The 14,229-nt window shown below is 38.0% G+C and overlaps 1 protein-coding gene across 1 annotated transcript; it reads right to left on the bottom strand.

Moving 5' to 3' along the window:
• Nucleotides 1–9,869: 9,869 nt before the first annotated feature.
• LOC135269928 (variable charge X-linked protein 3-like) lies at nt 9,870–10,911 on the bottom strand. The gene is made up of 3 exons (XM_064364575.1): nt 10,813–10,911; nt 10,431–10,619; nt 9,870–10,073 (listed from the first exon to the last, which is right to left on the bottom strand). Exons 1-3 carry the CDS (start codon nt 10,909–10,911, stop codon nt 9,870–9,872), a joined length of 492 nt encoding a protein of 163 aa, XP_064220645.1.
• Nucleotides 10,912–14,229: the final 3,318 nt, after the last annotated feature.

Below are 14,229 nucleotides of genomic sequence, written 5' to 3'. Positions count from 1 at the left end.
AAATGTGGGTATAAGTATTGAATGGAAAAGGGGGTGATAGAAGGATTCCACATGGAAGATTTACCCAGAAAATGTCTTTTGAATAAAATTCCAAAAGGTAATTGTGTTTCCATGTGTTTCACAGGTAATTCCTGTACACAGACTGCCACTTATGGACTATGGGGATCAGTTAACCCATCTATCAAGGGATGATCCAACAAGATGATGGAGTATTCCAGAAGGAACTCACTATACACACTGATTTTCTTCTATTAAGAAAACACTACAAAATATGGTTCAATTAAAATAAGTTAGTTATTAATTATTAAGGCTTTTTATCGTGAATACCAATTTAGTTGTTTTTCAAGCCTTCAATTTATGGAGAGTTGGAGGAATTGCTAGGTTTTTTTTTTTTACCTATCTGCAAGTTCTCGTGAATTAAATGTGCTATAGATGCAATAGATATCTATTTCTGAGATGTTTATATGGGGAAAGGGGGAGAGTATTCTAGTTGCCACTGCTAATTAATTTTTTTTACTTAAAATGACCCAAGATATAATTCACAGAGCCTTCAGGTGTTTTCTTTTACTGACAAGTAAGTTCAGATTTAAAAAAATTAATTCTGAATTTGAATAAACTCACTCAATAATTTCATACTCCACAGTGGACATGAGGGTCTACTGACATTCATGAAAAATAAAAGTATTGAAGAACACATTCTAAAAAACTGCTATTTGAAATAAAAAGAAAGTTAGTGTTTGCTCAGTGGTCTCAAAGTAGTTCCTTTAATCAAATGTTTAATATTGGTAAGTGCCACATTCTCTCTTCCCACAGGACTGCTCATTTCCCTAGTTCTGGGCTCCGTTTTTAATCAGTTCCGGCACTAACTATGTGCCTTCAGGGAAATAATTTCCCTCGTTCTATTTTCTCCTCTTCCAATAAGAGAAGAACTATTTCAATTTCAAAAGTATTTGGAATGATTTCTGGTGAAATGGATTGTGTAGATGCACGAAGAGTAGCATGAATGTATTTTCTAGGGCAAAACATTCGAAATAAACACTCTTAGGTTTTTCTTTTCCAATTCTCAAAACCATTTCACATACATCATCTCATTATGAGATTCAGTTCACTGAGAAAATTAACTGGAAATACAGTTAATTCTGTGATTTGGTTAACTGTTATTTTTGTTTATTCCTCCTTAGCAGTGAACACAAAGGGTAGAAATATAAACAATTTACATATATTTTAAATGACTAGTTTACCCTCAGGAAAGACAAAAGCATGTAAGATCAATTCATCATAATCCTATATTGCAAATCAGGATTTTCTTGTTATATTTTATTTTTGGATTTCAAGATGCACACACATAATCTCTGTATACAAAAGAAACTAAAATATTTTTAAAAGTTATTTTATTAACATAGTAATGGCAAATGAACTCCCCTTGATTTTTTACAAGTTATTTTATTAACATAGTAACAGCAAATGAAATCATCTTGAAAGATTATGTTACATGATTTACACAAAGACTTTTTTTTCAACTTTTATTTTAGATTTGGGGATACATATTCAGGTTTGTTGACTGAATAAACCAGTTTGTTGTTCACTTGATGCTGAAGTTTGAGGTACGGTCGATGCTGTCACCCACATACTGAGTATAGTACCCGAAAGTAAGTTTTTCAACCCTTGCCTCCCTCCTCTAGGAATCTCCAGTATCTATTGTTTCCATGTGTAGGTACATCAATTTCCAATGTTTAGCTGTCACTCAGAAGTGAGAACATGTGATATTTGGGTTTTCTCTTACCCTAAGTGAATTAACACAGGAACAAAAATCCCAGGTATTCGGGGTATTCGTTCCTGTGTTAATTCATTTAGGATAATAGTCTCCAGCTGCACCCATGTTGCTGCAAACGACATGAGTTTATTCTTTTTCACAGCTGTGTATTATTCCACAGTGCATATGCACATTTTCTTATCCAATCACTGTTGATGGGCACCTTGGTGAATTCCAAGATTTTGCTATTGTAAATAGTGGTATGATAAATACACAAGTGTAGGTGTTTTTTTGGAGAACAATTTATTTTCCTCTGTAAACATTTTTTATTTAATGAACTTATGTTTTAAGGAAGTTTTAATTTCACAGTAAAATTGAGGGGAAAGTACAGACAATTCACAAGTAGGATCTGTCTCCAGTTGCTACTTCTTGGAGAACATACAACAACCTCTACCACACCCTTCTAAAATGTAAGCAGTCATGATTTTCAGTTATTATTTTGGATTAACTATGCCACTGCCATTTCCTGGGAGCCTCCTTTCTTTTTTTGGCTCACCATTTTTAATATATTTTATTTTTAAAAGCAATTTTAAGGTCACAGCAAAATTGAGCAAAAGGTACAGAGTTTCCATGTGCCTCTGCCCCCACACATGCACAGCCTCCCCCACTCTCAACATCCCCTTTTAGAGTGGTTCATTTGTGATGACTGATGAACGTACATTGACACATCATTGTCACCTGAAGTCCATAGTCCACATTAGGATTCACTCTTGGTGTTGTACTTCTAGAGATTTGAACAAATGTATAATGACATGCATCCATCATTACATTAGGTTGCTGCAAAAGTAATTACAGGTTTTGCCAATACTTTGGTGCAATACTTTTGCACTAACCTAATGGTATCACACAGAATAGTTTACTGGCCTTAAAAATCCTCTATGCTCCACCTATTAAACCATCCTTCCTGCATACTCCTGTCAACCACTGACTACCTTTTTATTGTCTCCATAGTTTTGCCTTTTCCAGAATGTCATATAGTTAGAATTATACAGCATATACCCATTTTAGACTGGCTTATTTCACTTGGTAATATGCATGTCTTTTTGTGGCTTGACTGTCACTTATTTATAGTGCTGAGCAATATTCCATTGTCTGGATGCACAACAGTACATTTATCCATTCACCTACTGAAGGATATCTTGATGGCTTCCAAGTTTTGGCAATGATGAATAAAGCTGCTATAAACATCCTTCTGCAGGTATGTGTGCTCTATCTGAAATATCCCAAATAGACCAATCCATATTGCCTTTGCTCCTCACAGCAAAATTTTACATGTTACTGCCACTTATTAAAAAACTTTATAAAAAGACATAATATTGTTTTTATTGGACCTTGACAATATATTTTTAATTTTATCAGAAAAGAGCAAAGTATTTTAAACAAATCAAAAGAAGAAGAAGGAAGGAAGGAACTTATTGTGATTGCATATTAGTATAGTTTATAAAAGTGTAACAATTAATAAAATGATACTATGAAAGAATGTATATGCCCAATGTTTATATATTGCACATAACCACCTAATAAGATATTATATAGCAGTCAATACAAACGTGAAATATTTAGTAATCTACAGAAAGTTAGTTATATAATGTTGAATGTATAAGGCAGCTATGTAAAAGTTTCAAAGATACAAAACTAAATAGTAAAGATGAATAAAATGTAGTATATCTGTGTAAATATTACTTAGAAATTAAAAAGAAATGAACATATTATATTCATATTATATGTTATATGTATGTGCATATACGTTACATATACAATATGGATGTATTGTATATACGTATTATATATCATACATAGTACAACATGGATGAACCTGAAAATGAGCAGATGAAGGCAGATGCAGAGGACCACATATGATATCATTTCACTTTTCTGAAATTTCCTGACTAGATCAATCCATGGTGACAGAAAGTAGATCATTGGTAGTCTAGGCCTTGGAGAGATGGGATGGTTGAGAGGACAATGGCTAAGAGATGTGGGGTTTCTCTCTGGAGTAATAAAAAGTTGTAAAATGGATCATGGTGATGGATGCACAACCCTGTGAATAAAAGCTGTTGGACTGTACAATTTAAATGGGTGCATTGTACAAATGGTGACATATCTCAACAAAGCTGTTTTTTAAAACTGAACAGTACAGTGTTTGCACATAAATACTTGAAATAAAATCCATATTAAAGAAAATTATAAGTATTTTAAAATGTGAAATGCAGTATAGTAGATAACATTCAGAGAGATACAGAGAAAATTAGGTAAGAAGGAATGCCTAGAAAGTTTGGAAACTTTTGTTGACATTCAAGGCTAATCCAGTAGAACGTGTTGAGGCAATAGAAGTCTTCTGCTTCTTCCCTGTTCAATATGGTAGCCACTGGCATATCTGAGTGCTAGCTATTGGAGCGCTTGAAATGTAAATAGTGTTAGTGAAAAACCTTTAAATTAATTTATTTTATTTAATTTTGGTTGTTACCTTCTTTGGTCAGCTCAGTTCTAGACCTATAAAGACAGAACAATGACAAAAAAAGAATAATTCAGGAAAAGTAATATATATATATATGTATATGTGTATATATGCATATATATAATTTCAGTGGGGAAAAATGAGAATACTAGTTAACCAATTTTCAAAACAAAAATTACCTACTATTCTACCACACTAGAGACAAAAACTGTCAACCTTACTTAAGGCTCTATTTTTATTCCAGCCACTAAACAACATGTAATGCTTATATCTGTGTTCATTATCGGTGTTTTCTTACATAAATGTGTCATAAATAATGAATCAACAACTATCATAGGAGAGTAAATTCATTCTGATATTTGATGTTTCAAAATTCCTTGGCATTCTTGATTTTCTTATTTCTGCTCTACTTTTTCTGGTTAAATTCCTAAAATTATGTTTTCAGAAACACATTTAAGACATTTTAAGGTCTTTATTATATATTTCTTAATGGCTTACCATAAAAAATGTTATCAATTTATCAAAAGTGTCCAAGAGTATCTTTTCCCCTATATCTTGGCTGACATTGTCTATGATTTACCATTATATTTGTCAGTTTTATCATGGAAAACTTATGCAGTGTTTAAATGCAAGCAATTTTTGTTTGCCAGTGACTTTAAATATGTTTATATGTTTATAGGTCTTATAAATGCATTTATAAATAGTTTTTTATTGCCTTAGCCAACATTTTATTGTTGTTTTTCTATTGATGTTATTAACTCTTTATATAATAATTGTTCAATACATGTGAGCCACGTTTGAAAAGCTATTCCCTGCATATTTGTAAATATTCTTTATGTTATAAAGAAGTATTTATTTGTATAGTAAAATTTATAAGTATTTTCTCTTTCATTAAAAAAATATTGTTGAGTCCTGTCTATGGGCAAGAGACCTGTGTCCAGGGCCCCTTGCCCCCAAAAACCCTTCAAGTACTTATTCTCCAGCAGAACATTTTCCTGCTAGTAAAAACATTTTCTTTCAGGAATTGGCTAACATCTGTTTCCATAAAAACTTCCCTATATGAACTGAGCCTACAATCATCTTGCTCTTACTTAGGATTTCTGTAGAGCTTATGCACACCTCAAGCATGCCAATTCATATTTGGTTCTGGGGTCTATTCTGGGACTCCTCTCCTGAATGCAAGCTAGGATGTGCTCCCTAAAGCAAGGGATGTGTCTCAAATGCCTCTTCAATCTTCCTACAGTGTGTAATACAGTGCTGCTTCCGCAGCATTGAGCAGAAGTCCTTAAGAGGGTGGAGTTTGGAATTCGATCTTTGTAGACTTGAGTTTTAATCCTGACTCTATAACCTATAAGCACTATAAGAAAGGTGCCCAAACTATCTATCTTATTTGTCCAGTGGGGACAGTACCCATTTTACAGGGTGTGATGGTTAATTTCAGGTGTCAACGTGACTGCCTTAAGGAATACATCAGGAATTGGTAAAGCATTGTTTCTGAATGAGCCTGCAGGTATTCCCAGGAAGATTGGTGTGAGCTGGTGGACAGAGTGGGGAAGATGCCTTTAGTAGAGACAGGCCACATCCAGTTCTCTGAGGCCCAGATAGAAGAAACAGGGCAGAGGAAAGGCACTTTCCTCCCTTTCTCTCCTGGAGCTGGGACCCTTCATTTCCTGCCCGTGGACACCAGAACTTCAGGCTCTTTTTATATTGAGAGTTACACCATCCACTTCCCTGGTTCTGAGGCTTTTGGATGTGATCTGAGTCACACTCCTGGCATCCTAGGGGCTCCAGCTTGCAGACAGCCTGTCCTGAGACTTTTCACCCTCCAATTCCCCTAATAAATCTCCTCTCGTCCATCTTTGCTGATATCCTGTTGGTGGTGTCTGTCAAGAGCCCTGATTAATCCACAGGGGTGATGTGAGGGAGCAATGAGTTCGTGCATGGGGAGCATTTCACAGCCTGCCTGACACATGCCCACGTCCTATAGGCTGCAGCTGCAGTTATTCTAGAGCTTAGTGTCGGGGTTCAAAACAGTGGAAGGCCTTCCCTCCGGCACCCAGCCATTGTGTTGATCTTCTCCTGTCATTTTTCAATTCCAGAGTGTTTTTTGAGAGCAATTCTATGTCCCGTGTAGCATACACGTGGGGCTAAAATCAATCCGTACGTGTGGGAATCTGAGGCTAGGAATGAGCAAAGGTGGGAAAGTTCTCAGGAGTCAGGAGCAGAGAAAGTTGCATGGTCAAGAGGAATTGACATGGGCCTTCCTGCTGTGTGTCCTCTTTCCTGCAGTCTAATGAGAAAGAGACATATGTATGTATACATCATCTCATGCTTAGCTCTTTAATATGTACAAAGTGTTTCCAAATTTTCCCACCAACTGTCCTTGACAACTGAGAACCTCAAGATTAACTGTTGTTCATGACTGTTGTCAAGGGGATCCTCCCTTTAGGGACACAGGAGGATTTGCCTATAAACATCAGGAAGCTTTGATATTTCTATTTTATTATAAAGGTCAACTACTGTTTTGCTCCTGTATTACTTCTTTACTTTACTCATTCCACTGCTTATTTTAAGCCTGAGCTTGTGGGTAGTTGGAGAAGGAGGGAAAATATTTAACACTCTTACTAACTAATTTAACTATGTATTTAACATGTAGAATAAAGAAAGACTTAAATGAAGATGTAGTATTTGTGAATGCTCCAACAAACTAAAAGATTATTTAAATTATTGATTTCTTTTTAAACCACTTATTGTATACAATGAATTAAAAGTTTGTGAAAATAAATTTAGTGACTTTTTGCATCTATAATTTCAAAATCGTAGTAATTTTTCAAAGCTGAAAATGCCTGAAACACCAGTCTGCCAATCATCACAATAAAACATGAAGCCCCAGTGAAAGAGCTAGTCAGGATGGGTTTCCAGCAAATAGCAGTTGAAGCTCCAACTGCCATCAGATGATGAAAAAAACACGGTGTAAGAGCCCTAGATAACGTTTTAAATGCCAAAAGAATCATCACAGACTGTTTTGGCTTGCAGAGCTTGAATGGCAATATGGCATTAAAATAAGGTGCATGAAATTGATGCTTGAATGTAATTTTGAAACACACTGCTAAACTGCTCCCTAATATACACCAAACCCAAAAGTGACCACTGACAAGACTCCGTTTATCTCAGTTTTTATGCTGTCATTATGGAAAAACTATAGCAGAAAGTTCACCAATTTCCCTTTGAAAAGAGACATACAACCACGGCCAATAGGCTTTCCTAAAAGACAGCAGGAGCTTTTCATTCGGACTAGTTTCCCGTCCATAACATACAGATAGTTATTGTTCAGGGTCAATACAGCCTTGCAAATACACAGGCAGGCTTTGAGTTATACCAAGCATGCTCATCCTCATATGGTATGTCCATATACAAAATACGAAAGAAATACACCACAAAATGATGGTGTTCAGGACATGGGGCAAGGCCTTGTTTCTGTGGTATAGATCCTAGGTTTCATAGGATTCCATAGGAGGCAGCTACAAGTTCAACATGCAAAGCTCTGAAATCCCTTCCTAAGCGAATGAAGTGAAGCCCTGACTGCACCAAGGAAAGGGATGAAACAGAACTCATTTATTGTTTCTCAAAAGATGCTACCAGCTCTTCAAAGCCACCATTAATTTTAGCATCTTTAAAGCTATAAGAACAATCTGTGTAACAAACGAACACTGCCTATGAAGCCAGTACTTTACATCCCACACCCTTATTATATGGAAATTCCTATTTTCACAATCACATTAAAGTTTAATGTGCTATTCGATATAAGATTAAAGGGCATGAGTTATTCTGTCAATGTAATTATTAACAACTGGAAATTAAATCATGATAATTTCGTACTTTACTCTTCTTAAAATGATAATTTCCTTTCTCCTTTTGCCTGAGAACCATGCTTCAACAATCATAACACCTTACCTTCTAAAATAAATGATCACAAATACAATATATATTTTATATATAGTATATATTTATATATTATATACTTATATGTTATATATAAATATAAATATATTTAAAATCTATACATGAAATCTATATAAATATATAAAAATAGACATAAATATACAAATATATAGAGACTATATATAAATATATGGAGATAATACAAATTATATATATGTATATATATACACATTAGAAATACACAGATCATTTTTGTATAAAGACCTGTGTGTTTATATAACAACCTATGTATTTATATAAATATTTATAAATATAGATTTTATATATATATACACACACACACACATTAGGAACGCAGTAGTAATTTCTCCTATATATAAAGACCTGTGCATTTATACAATTATATATAAATGTAGATTACATATATACACATTAGAAATACGCAGGTCTTTTCTATACACAGCAAGTTCTATATTATTCTCTCATTGCAATTATTGACAATTGGGTAGTGAACTGTGATAATTTTGTACTTTATTCTCCTTAATATGATAATTTCATTTCTCTTTTTGCCTGTGAACCATGCTTCAACAATCATAACATCTTACCTTCTAAAATAAATGATTATATATATTATATATAAATTTAAACATGTTTTATACATGTGTTTATATATTTATGTATTGTATAAATATTTCTATGGGTAATCTATATAAAATATAAAAATAGATGTATTAATATACAAATGTATACTACATTCTAGTACATATACAAAGGACCTGTGTATTTTTAATGTGTGTATATATAATCTATATTTATATATAGTTATGTATTGTACATATAAATATGTAACACATTTGTATATGTGTATTTATGTATTTTATATGTAAATATATAATCTATGTATTTGTATACAGTAAATATAGTTGTATATTACATTTTATTTATATATTTTATATATATTTGCATATAGTAAATTCTACTATATATAGAAAAGACCTGTGTATGTCTAAGGTATGGAAATATAAAATATATTTTTTGTCTCTTCAGTTGCATAAATAAAAAGGCTTCTTTCAAGTAGACAGACTTTTCTGTACTTTGAATTTTTCTTATTAATTATTTTAGATTGTAGGGAGGGAACGCTTGAAAGGAAAAACGATGGAAATAATTCTTCCATCGGTTTACATAAATGAAAAGGTATTTTAACAATGAAATCTAAGTAGGTAGAATCCAGTTCTTGATACTTGGTGTATGGGCTAGCAAGATTGCATGAAGAAAGAAACCTTACAAGAAGTGAAGTCATCCTGTGAAGGGGAAATTTGTCTCCAGTGCTCAGCCATGACACAATCCTTATCCTCCGGTCTGGTTGTGACCTGTCCCTCTGACATCGACCTCGCAGGACCCCACTTCCTACCCCCCCTACACCACTCATTCTTCCCTCCACCCCACACACCACCTCTCCCTCCCTCCCTCCCTCTCCACACACCACCTTTCCCTCCCTCCCTCCCTCCCCACACACCACCTTTCCCTCCCTCCCTCCCCACCATCAGAGAACACAGTCACTGGGATCATTTTGCAACACATTGGATTTATTGACATCAGCATGGGGGCGCCCCCCGCTGGTGAGATCTGCAGGTCTCCTGGCGGGTGGGCCTGAACTTAGTTGTCGTCGCTGTGAGACGTGGTGGAGATGGTGATCACGTCACTCAGTGGATCCTCCAGCTGGGTCTCCTGGCTAAGTGGGTCGGGCCCGCTCACTGGCTCGTCCTTCACATGCACCTCGGGCGGAGGAAGCTCCTGGCTCAGTGGGTCGGGCCCGCTCACTGGCTCCTCCTTCACGTACACCTCGGGCAGAGGAAGCTCCTGGCTCAGTGGGTCGGGCCCGCTCACTGGCTCCTCCTTCACAGGCACCTCGGGCGGAGGAAGCTCCTGGCTCAGTGGGTCGTGCCCGCTCACTGGCTCCTCCTTCACAGGCACCTCGGGCGGAGGAAGCTCCTGGCTCAGTGGGTCGGGCCCGCTCACTGGCTCCCCCTTCACAGGCACCTCGGGCGGAGGAAGCTCCTGGCTCAGTGGGTCGGGCCCGCTCACTGGCTCTTCCTTCACAGGCACCTCGGGCGGAGGAAGCTCCTGGCTCAGTGGGTCGGGCCCGCTCACTGGCTCCTCCTTCACAGGCACCTCGGGCGGAGGAAGCTCCTGGCTCAGTGGGTCGGGCCCGCTCACTGGCTCTTCCTTCACACGCACCTCGGGCGGAGGAAGCTCCTGGCTCGGCGGCAGCTCGCTGGGCCCGGGTGGTGCTGGCCCGCTCCCTGCCTCAGGGGCTCCCACGGCTGCCATCTTTTCCCCAGAGGCACGTTTCTTCCTGCCTCTCCCTGCAGGGCCTGCTTTTCCTCTCTCGCCCGCCTTGGGCGTCTGGAAGGACAACAGGGAGATCACAGTGGGGCTCTGTCCGGGTCAGGGGAGGGGATGGAGGAGGCTGGGAACAGGGACGCTTCCTGAGAAGCGGTGCGGGCCGGGCTGGGGGTTGTGCCAGGTGAGCACAGGGCAGGAATCTTGAGGAGGGACTCACGGGGAAGACGAGGAGGAGCCCCGGTGGGTCGCTCACCTTCTTCGGGGAACTGGGTCTCGCCTCAGAGGAGGACTTCCTCTTTCGCATCTCCCTGGTCTTGGCCGGTGGCCCCGACTCTCCCGTCTTTGGATCCATCTTGCTCAACTCAACGTCTCCAACTGTCGCCGTCAGGCTGCCCGGTCTACGTGTACGTGCCCCTCCCGGGATCCCAGGACAGTGCGGCGCCCACGTCCCTGAGCTTTGATTGGTCAGCACGCCCCCACCCAGCCAATGGTAGCCCTGGGCGGGAAGGACGGGCTTAGACGTAAACAGCACCGTCAGGACGTGGCCGAGGAAGAGTCTGTGTGTGGGGCGGTGGCGGGGGGGTGGGATTTGATGAGGAAGGCAGGATGCTGTGGTTGGAGAAAGGGAGATTATGGTTAGCACTCCTAAAGATAGTTCCCAAACTGACATGTCACCCCTCTTAACCTCCCCATGTTCAATTTTGGCAGATCACGTGGCACAGGAGGGGGTTTCCTCCAGACGTTTCCCCAGGACCCCCCATTCAGTGGTACATTCTGTTCCCTCCCACCTTCCATCCCTACCCAGTTTCTGTATGACCTACCTAAAACCCCTCCATGCTAACTGGGACAGGTGTAAGGCTATGTGAAGATGTCAATCATCTCTCTCTCCTACAAATTCCTCTGCTGATCCTCGAGGACTATTCACTTCTTGGAGACCATGAAAGAACTTCCTTCCTTCTCCCAGTGCCCACGTAGTGCCCCTAAATGTTTCGTTCTCATCGTTTAAAGCACTGTCTTCAGGGGGTCAAGATCAGCAAACACATTCTCTCTGCTGCATATCTTTATCAAGCTGAGTTCCTCAAAGAAGGAGAAACTAACCCAATGGGGTATTTGTGTGTGTGTGTGTGTGTAATATTATATATCATAAACATCTATTTACTATCATATAGTATTTATGAATAATATTATATATATGATATGAATCTCATATATGTGTCTCACACATTCACACAATGTGAGGGTCTAGGAAGCTGAACTAAGTAGGGCAAGTGGGCAGCCTGGAAGCTAAAAACTTCTGCACAGTCAACAATCAACAAAATGAAAAGGCAGGCTATGGTTTGGGAGAAACTATTTGTGAACCAGGTATCTAATAATGAGTTAATACCTAAAATATATAAAGAACTCACACAGCTCCCTATCAAATAAATAAATAGTCTGGTTAACAAATAGGCAAAGGACTTGAATAGGCATTTCTCAAAAGAAAACCCACAACTGGCCGACAAATATATGAAAATGTGCTCAACATCATTAATAATCAGAGAATACAAATGAAAACCACAATTAACTATTACCTCACACTTGCTAGAATGTGTATTATCAAAAAGTCAAGAGATAAAAATTAATGATGGCTATGGTGTGGAGAAAATGAAGCCCTTTTAGGGTGTGCATAAAAGGGGACCTTTATATGCTGTTGACAGACATGCAATTGGTACAGCCGTTATGAAAAACAGTATAATGTTTCTTGGAAAATCAAAATAGATCTGCCATATGACCCAGCAGTTCATCTGTTGAGTATGCACCCCATCTCCAAAATGAAATCCACATCTCATAGAGATAGCTCCAGTACTAACTATTTCTAGCTCATTAATCACACAGGAAATTAGAGTTTCTATTTGTAAAGAATTTTTTTCATTTATTCTGGTCACCTCTTTTTTTTTTTGAGACGGAGTTTCGCTCTTGTTACCCAGGCTGGAGTGCAATGGCGTGATCTTGGCTCACCACAACCTCCGCCTCCTGGCTTCAGGCAATTCTCCTGCCTCAGCCTACTGAGTAGCTGGGATTTCTAGTCACCTCTTCTTATTTCTTGGTTTGTAATAATCTAGGTACTACTACCCACTGAAAGAACTAATTCATTGTTCCAACAAGAAATGAGAAATGTTGAGGAGAATGCAATGTTATGCTTCTTGCCTTCAACCAGTTATTCTAGTTTTATGGAGGATTCTGTACTTAAACTCTTACCCGGTAACTCTGGTTACCATATCCATAGTACCTTGTCAACAATCCCAAAAAAGTAAGAACACAGAATTGACTAGAATGGTTACTAAACTTTCTACGTTCAACCAGTTTTCCTAGTAATTGCTAGTTGTTTATTCAACTGTTTGCCTAGGTACCACTAAATGTCTAGTTTTATGTCACTAAGACATAAAACGTAATATTGGGAATAATTTGCTTATTCCAAGTTCTGACTTCATCTAGTTGTATCTAGTTAATTACTCATTTGGATAAAGTAGATATCTACTGTATGAGGTAATTTTTCTAACGTGAGTTGGAATTTTGCATTGAGGAAAACGGTTTTTCAACTCCCTGGCATAGACCCATTATCTTCAGCTTCCTGGGATCAATTACTTGGTCGGGCTAATTCTAACTATCTTTAGGTTTCTAATTACATTTTTACCACCAGGTGTCTGTGGCAATTTATTACTCCGACAAAAACAGTAGAATGATAAGGAAGGATTTTGCTTTTTCCTGGCATCGCATAGGTATTCAAGTTATCTCCAGTTATCCTTTGTAACTTTTTTCCTAAGTAACACTCAGCAACTATCCTTCTAAGTTCTTATCCCAACTAAAACCAATATTTGAGAGTTGCAAAGGACATGATTTTCAGGATCAGTTTCACTTGGTATTGTAATGACTGTTAGCTGTTTCTATATAACGAGTTTCATGGGAACGCCCAGTTAAGAAGAATTTACATATTAACTCAACAGCAACAGAATTATATCTGACCACACTACACTCCCTGCGTTCTACATTCCACTGAACTCTTCTTGTTGTCTCTATTTTATTACTTATTTAGGTACATGACCTACCTGTAGTGTTAATTCGTTATTCCAATGATAACTCAGCAGTAAGTGATGAGAAGAAAGTAGTATCCTCTTTATTACTTGTAAGCATGCAGTTTCAGTGGTAGTAAATACATTTATATTCTTTTATTTCCTCTTTATCTCCCCCTTTCCCTTCTACCCTCTGGTAACAATCACTATAGTTGCTATCTTCATGAGAACCACTTTTTTAGTTCCCATATATGAGTGAAAACGTGCAATATTGTCTTTCTGTGCTTGGCTTGTTTCATTTAACATAATGGCCTCCAGTTCCATCCACGTTACTGCAAATGACAGGATGACATTCTTCTTATGGTTGGATAATATTCCATTGTCAAACACCACATCTTCCTTATTCATTTGTTCATTGATGGGCACTTAGGCTAAATCCATATTTTGGCTACTGTGACTTGTGCTGCAATACACATGAGCATGCAGATATATCTCTTCGATGTACAAATTTATTTATTTATTTATCTCTCTCTTTCTTTCCCTAGCAGTAGAATACTTGGATCTTATAGTAGTTCTATTTTTAGGATTTTGAGGAACTCCATACTCTTCTCAATAGTGGC

Source organism: Aotus nancymaae, unplaced genomic scaffold, assembly GCF_030222135.1.
Source record: "Aotus nancymaae isolate 86718 unplaced genomic scaffold, 86718_ANA_hifiasm-v0.15.2.pri h1tg000058l, whole genome shotgun sequence".
Lineage (NCBI taxonomy): Eukaryota > Metazoa > Chordata > Mammalia > Primates > Aotidae > Aotus > Aotus nancymaae.
Note: the sequence above shows the minus strand (reverse complement) of the source record. Positions and strands in the feature narration are given on the sequence as shown.

What these genes read in the sequence shown, in the direction of transcription:
- LOC135269928 (XM_064364575.1), bottom strand. Translation starts at nt 10,911, where the DNA reads ATGGATCCAAAGACGGGAGAGTCGGGGCCACCGGCCAAGACCAGGGAG. An exon ending in GACCCAGTTCCCCGAAGAAG is followed by an intron (nt 10,620 to 10,812) that starts GTGAGCGACCCA and finishes TTGTCCTTCCAG; the next exon opens with ACGCCCAAGGCGGGCGAGAG. An exon ending in TGCGTGTGAAGGAAGAGCCA is followed by an intron (nt 10,074 to 10,430) that starts GTGAGCGGGCCC and finishes CCACTGAGCCAG; the next exon opens with GAGCTTCCTCTGCCCGAGGT.